This window comes from Vollenhovia emeryi, unplaced genomic scaffold (assembly GCF_000949405.1).
Source record: "Vollenhovia emeryi isolate VEMERY1.0 unplaced genomic scaffold, V.emery_V1.0 DF940948.1, whole genome shotgun sequence".
Taxonomy (NCBI): domain Eukaryota; kingdom Metazoa; phylum Arthropoda; class Insecta; order Hymenoptera; family Formicidae; genus Vollenhovia; species Vollenhovia emeryi.
The window spans coordinates 1-6,565 of NW_011965418.1; the positions used below are offsets into that span (position 1 = coordinate 1).

General features: G+C 34.8%; 1 protein-coding gene across 3 annotated transcripts; it reads right to left on the bottom strand.

The window, feature by feature from the left end:
• Positions 1 to 937: 937 nt before the first annotated feature.
• Positions 938 to 5,865, bottom strand: LOC105571259 (zinc finger BED domain-containing protein 1-like). 3 transcript variants are annotated; one of them, XM_012028726.1, is made up of 5 exons: positions 4,914 to 5,865; positions 3,512 to 4,444; positions 2,771 to 2,897; positions 1,698 to 2,668; positions 938 to 1,614 (listed from the first exon to the last, which is right to left on the bottom strand). In XM_012028726.1, exons 2-5 carry the CDS (start codon positions 3,686 to 3,688, stop codon positions 982 to 984), a joined length of 1,908 nt encoding a protein of 635 aa, XP_011884116.1. In that variant the 5' UTR covers positions 3,689 to 4,444; positions 4,914 to 5,865; the 3' UTR covers positions 938 to 981. The 3 variants fall into 3 exon arrangements, with proteins under 3 accessions (XP_011884116.1, XP_011884115.1, XP_011884114.1); XM_012028725.1 differs by lacking the exon at positions 4,914 to 5,865 and having other exon boundaries at positions 3,512 to 4,103; positions 4,253 to 4,770; XM_012028724.1 differs by lacking the exon at positions 4,914 to 5,865 and having other exon boundaries at positions 3,512 to 4,770.
• Between the last annotated feature and the right edge of the window lie 700 nt (positions 5,866 to 6,565).

Genomic DNA, 6,565 nt, shown 5'->3' on the forward strand with positions numbered 1-6,565 from the left:
GGGATGGGAATCGGAGGGATAGTAATCGATTAGTTCTTTAATCGATTACTTAGCGACGGCCGATTTTAATTAATCGATTATCGAATATAGGCTATCGATTGATCGATTATTTATTATTTTTATTTATAAGGGTTTTGGTGCTAAAGGGAACTTTCCAGCAACATATACGGGCAACACTGTGTAACATAGTGCATCATTTCATATTTGCTATTAAACATTTAAAGATAAAATAATTATCTGTGTAACACTGCCAATTTGTGTCTCTTGCTAGAAAACACCCATTGCCAGGACGTAATCTTCTAAAAAAGGTGCATGAAAGTATTTTAAAAATACAGTTACTTTACAATAAACATGTTTTAACTTTATCGTTAAAAATTGCTCAAAGGTCTTTAATAAAGACTTAAATGTTTTTAATTTTAATATCTTGTCGATACATCTATAATTCTACACTTCAAAGTATATTCTTGCCTTTAACGAAATGTAAGCCATGTAATCATATATTGGAAATGGAATAAATGTAGGAATAGGATTAATATAAATATTTTTTCAGTTATAAATAAATTAAATATTTAAAATTTTTTTAAACTTAAGACACTTTATTTTATAACCACAGTAAGAATATCTATAATGAACTATTATATATTATAAGAAATTATATTTTTCTCAAATGAAAAACTTAATAGCTAAACAACATTGTTAATTAATTATTATTTTTGTAGTATACTAGTATATACTGAAGTCTTTGGTACTAAAAGTCTTGGATAAAAAAATAAACATGTTAAACCACAAAGCAAAAAGTAAACTAAACTAAACACTATAGACATGTCACGTTGACGCATTTCTTGCCACATTGGCTATTCGCATATAAAATAAAAACAAAATTATTGCACATAACTCGAGGAACAAAAGAAAATTGCAAATATTGCAAATACTGCAGCGGTGATCAAAAATGATATTTAAATGAGGTGTAAAATATTATTCTTACACCCATATTGTTTCGTCTATTGATGAAAGAAAAATAAGCATTGACAAGTTAGATCCTGTTAATCTGTTCCGCATGTCAGTAGCAATAAGACCTGCCTCTGAAAACAATCTCTCTGCAGGTACCGAGGTAGCTACTATTGAAAGATGTTTCATTGCTAGCTGATACAAATTTGGAAACTGAGATTGTAAAGAAATCCAAGTTTCATAGGGATTATTTGTTCGATTTGTTACAGGTAAGTTTAAAAATTGACGCAACTCTATTGAAATTCCATCTACCTCTTCTTCTTGAACAACAGCGCTCTTAGTTGCAAGTGAGTCATGAATGGTCCACAGATCATCTTCATACTTCGATGTATGTTGATCACCTTTATGGAGTTGAGTTGAAGAACTCGTGTTCCGCACATTTCGGCGAACTCCGTTAATTTCATTACATAAAACATTAATTGCTTCTGCGACTGCAAGTGGCTTGTTAAAATGGAGTTTTTTAAATCTAGGATCTAACAAAGTAGCTAATGCTAATGGTCGAACTTTCTCTACTTGGCCGAACCTTGTGCCAAATTGTAATAGTAAACGGTCTTTCATTCTTTTTAACATTGATATTTCGTCGCTAACCTCAACGGAAGAAATTCTCTGAAAAATATAGAAATAATCAAAAGTATTAGGTTAGATTAAATGTGTGATAAAATAAAATATAATTTAAAGAAATTACATACTTTTTGCAGGAGGTTGAGTAATGGTATCACTTTAGATGCCGTTGGTACTTTTTCAGCTGATAATTCTTCTGTCACCTGATACAGTGGTGCCAGTAATTCGCAAATTACTCTAACAATGTCTAACTCTGCTCCAGTAAGCATGTTTGGAGAAGCAGAATGTTTTAAAAGTGTGATGCCGATTTCATCGCTAAGTTCACGAAATCGTATTAGGGATAGATAGGTCGAGTTCCATCTCGTGCTGACGTCTTGAATTAATCGTAAAGCTGTACCTTCACTCTTGCCTCTCTGGTATTGCAATTTCCTCAGAGAATCTGATGCATTCACGCTTTTTTTAAAAAATGTAATAATTTTTCTCACTTTATTCAAAAGTGTTGAAATCCCTTCGACATTATCAACTATGGTACCGTTAACTTTATGAGTGCCAAGTACATCATATGCCAGAAGATTTATGGTATGTGCAAAACAAGGAAGGTGCTTAGCTTTACCAAACGTGTCTTTTGCTGCTTTAACCATATTTTCACCATTGTCAGTCACAATAACTGATATTTTATCGATTTCGATGCCCCACTGACAACAAATTTCGAAAATGATGGTACTTATATAGGCAGCAGTATGACTCTCATTCAATGCTTGTACTCCGATTGTAACTGACTGCATGTTCTTTCCATTTTTGTAATAGTGTAAAGTCAATCCCAAATAACTTGTCGTTGTTTGAATATTAGTCCATATGTCAGCTGTGAGACAGTAAGATTCCAATTCTTTGATAATGTTTCTAATCTTCACAGTAAGTACGTCATATTTATCTCGCATCATTTTAGTTACTGTTTTGCGACAGGGCGGTTTATAGAGGGGTAATGCTCGTTTTATAAAGTATTTGAAGCCCGTTCTGTCTGGTGTCAAGAGCGGCAAATGATCATGAGCTATCATGAACATAAGAGCACTGTTAAGTTCAGCAGCGCGAATTCCACCACCTAGGATTAAGAATAATTAAGTATTAAAATTACTAGATCATTTTCAACATAAAAACTTATCTATTATACTAACAATAACTGTAGATCTAAAATAAAATATACCTTTATAGGCTGTAATCTTCTGGAATGAGTCTTCAATAGTACACAGCTTCGATTGTTTGGACGGAATATCACTTTCTTTAGATGATTTTGCCTCAATTACTGGCATATTAGAATTCTCATCTATTTCCTGGAACAAAAAATTGCATATAAAGATAAAAAGTGTCAGAGCAAAAATCTATTGTTAATGATAAAATTAAAAAGTACAGTAAATATGGTTGTTTATTCAAACGTAAGAACCGGTTAACACATAGATATCATTTTTTAACATTTGATCAGTATATATGTATGTGATTATTAATATATATGTATTTGAAATACATGTATACAAAACTGTATGGTTTATAAATGATCTTCGTCAGTGTCTCAATGGACAAAAAAATAATAAAGTCGTCTTTCAACTTAATTAATATGGTAATTCAAAACAAAAATAAAATAGCATAAGATTAATAAAGCTCTGAATTGTTAAATAACAAATTTAAAGAATAGAAAGCCTAAGAGCTGTGACAGGATATTAGTGTTTAAATAATTTTTGATTCTATTCTTTAAATTTATTTAAAAATAAAATATAAATAACCAAATGAAAATAATTGTTCTTTTGCATAAATTTTCAAAATAAACAATTTAACCTCGCTTTCTTACTATTCAAATACATAAATTCTTTACTTTATCTAACTTCAAATATCATGACCGTATATAATTAGATTTTACATAAAAATTGCTGTATTTGAAATGTATACTTACTGTTGTTAGATCGACACAGTCATTTAATCTTTTTATGTTATGACGACCAGAAACATGTGTCCAAAGATTTGTTGTGTTACCACAATATTTTAATTCCATTGCACAATATTTACATCGAACTTTAGTGGCACACACTTTTGTGAAGTGATTCCAAGCAGCACTCTTTCTCTGAGACATGATCCCAAGTCCCAACCATAGACATTTATTACGTCTATTGTCCCAACAACTTCTTCACCGGTTCGACCACGATGAATTAATAGTCTGGATAACACGGCCTTTGACAATATTCTTCTTCCTTTCCTTTAATGGCTCAATGCAGAGACCTAACTATGCCTCGTGCGGGATGATGCAATCGAATGATGCCAAACCCCTAGGATCCAAAATTTCTCTTGTAGGTTACAAGACGCACTGTTCACTTAACGTCCCAAGCGGAACTCGTCCCAACAACTTGTAAAGCAACAGACCACAGATCAACACTGAACGTGATTCAACGTGTTTAACTCAGTTCAATCAAGGGAACGTGTTTAAAAAGTAATGATGTCGTTGAAAGAGGTAATGGCGAGATTGACGGGAAGCAACGGGATGGATATTCCTAAAATTACAATTAATAGAAATTAGATTTAAATGACAAAAGAAAACGAAAAGGAATGGACTTATTCGAACCGAGCAACATCAACGAGGACTTTAACATGTCTTAGAATTGAGACCAATGAAAAATGAAAATAAAATAGTAAGTCTGACCTTGGTTTCACAACAACCACACTAAACGGAATGGCAAATCTCTCCAAGTCCTTAAGTTCGTTTCTAGAAAGTACTGCGGTGTTCCAAGGACGTGTTTTGAATATTGATTAGAGCGTTGATGGATCCTTGGGCTCAATATCCTCACGATGGTTGAATGCGGGTATTGGTTTAAAAGAGAAATTTGCGGTGGAGCTGTGAATAGTCGAATAGGATTAATATTGCTGATCATGAGCGTCATGACTTGAAGCCATAACGAGAGCAAAGTCTGAACACGGAGAGCGAACATCACGGTTGTAAGCCGCGATGTTCCTTGGGTGTGCAGTTTTCGTGCTTGCGTCGCGGATGCGATCCGCGACGAGTCTCAATAAATGCCGTAGCTTTCATGCGTAACGGTCGTGGACCGAGACGAGTCTAAACGAGTGCAGTTGCCTGCGTGCGTCACGGTCGTGGACCGCGACGAGTCTAACCGTGCTTTCCAGCAAGCGACACAAGTCGACACAAGTGTCGTTCTGTCTTTATTATTCATTGAATGCGAAGAAAGACAGAACGACATTTGTGTCGACTTGTGTCGCTTGCTGGAAAGCACGGTAAAAGAGTGCAGTTGCCTGCGTGCGTCACGGTCGTGGACCGCGACGAGTCTAAAAGAGTACTGAGAAAGTACCTTTGGGAAATCCTGACGATTCCTCAGGATGCTCAACGTCAATCCACTGGATGGATTCCCGGATATGATTGCGGAATAAGTAGTATAAGTACGTCCCTCGTCAGGTGGTATTGGTAGTAGAGGGACGTAATATGACTACGGATTAATCCGTCGCCGAGCAAGGCTTCGACCCAGATTGATGAGCTGAGGCTCACACTAACCAACCTCGCAGGCCCTTCTTGTACTTGCCAGTTGCCCGGTTAATTAGCCGCCTCGCAGGATCTCCAAGCGCTTAATTCGACTTCCCCGATGCACCTCTTGAAGAAGCTCAGCGGATGCAAGAGATCGCCCGACCGGCCCGACCACTAACTAGGTCAACGCCCCCGGCCCCGTTTCGACTTTCGTTTTTGCGCCTCGCTACCAGACTCTCACCACCGCGCATGATCGCCACGAGCGGCCATTTCGAGCAACGAACTGGCCACTCGTAGCGCCCCCGTTCGTTGGTTAGCGGGACGGCTTGAAGCATATAGTTCAAGGGATCAGATCAAGTTATTCCCTTTTTATACAGAACGTTTTGTGGATGCGTTTTATAAAGCCCGCTGCAGACGATGCTATTTTTCCTGCTGGATTGCTTGCGATTTACTAATATATTTTAGAGATTGTTACGTTTAAAGCTGACTTTTCATAGGCAGTAGCAGCAACATTTTAGCAATTACGGAATTTTAATAAGTTACTAAGATTTATAAGTAACATATGAATAACAATAATCTTTAATGGTCGATATTAAAAATATTTGTCCATTTATAAGCAAGTTACTAAAAGTTTCTAGTAATTTTCTAAAATGCTGCTTATTGCCCATGAAAAGTCAGCTTAAGATTGTCGAACAATCGCAGTAAAATAATCGATTATTTCGATTAATCGTCAACGCAAGTATTGGGGGGGGAGGCTATCGATTATAGGATGTTAAATCGATTAAACGATTAATCGAATCGAAATCGCGCATCCCTATTCCCCTATACTTTTTAGAGGAAAAGACAATTTATTCAATTCGTCATTTGGTGAAGGACTACGTGTCCAATATTCTCGTGTCGGACAAGAAACATATGAATCCAACTTTGTTAATATAAGTTGATATTTTTCCGTTAGACAACCGATATCAAATTTTATATCTGCCAACGATCTCTCAATACGTTGAAGATAATCTAATAACAAATATATATATAAAGTTACATTGAGACTCATATTAGGTAAAATAATTAATTCTTTAAGAACTATCGTTAGCAATTACACAGCAAAAAAGTTTGACTTCCACCAAAAGTTTGATTTGCATTTTAGATAATATTAGCGTTAAAGAAATATACATATATTTTTAGAAATGGTTTTTGTATACTGTACTATTGTATTTTTATTTAAAGAATTAAAGGAAATAAAATGTTTTTCTAAACAAAAAAGCAGAATGTTGAATAATAAGCTAAACAAGTAGAAGTGCTAATTAACATCATTTCTGAAAATGTATGATATCGAATTATGTTGTACTTACTTCTAATCATAATATCTTCATTTTCTTTTTTATCTTCCTTTTGTTTTTTATTTTTTTGTTTGTCATCTTCTTTATGTTTTGTATCTGAAACAGTATAAAATTATATTATAAGGTTATACATATGATAAGTATA

What these genes read in the sequence shown, in the direction of transcription:
- LOC105571259 (XM_012028726.1), bottom strand. Translation starts at nt 3,688, where the DNA reads ATGTCTCAGAGAAAGAGTGCTGCTTGGAATCACTTCACAAAAGTGTGT. An exon ending in ACTGTGTCGATCTAACAACA is followed by an intron (nt 2,898 to 3,511) that starts GTAAGTATACAT and finishes TTTTTGTTCCAG; the next exon opens with GAAATAGATGAGAATTCTAA. An exon ending in GAAGATTACAGCCTATAAAG is followed by an intron (nt 2,669 to 2,770) that starts GTATATTTTATT and finishes TCTTAATCCTAG; the next exon opens with GTGGTGGAATTCGCGCTGCT.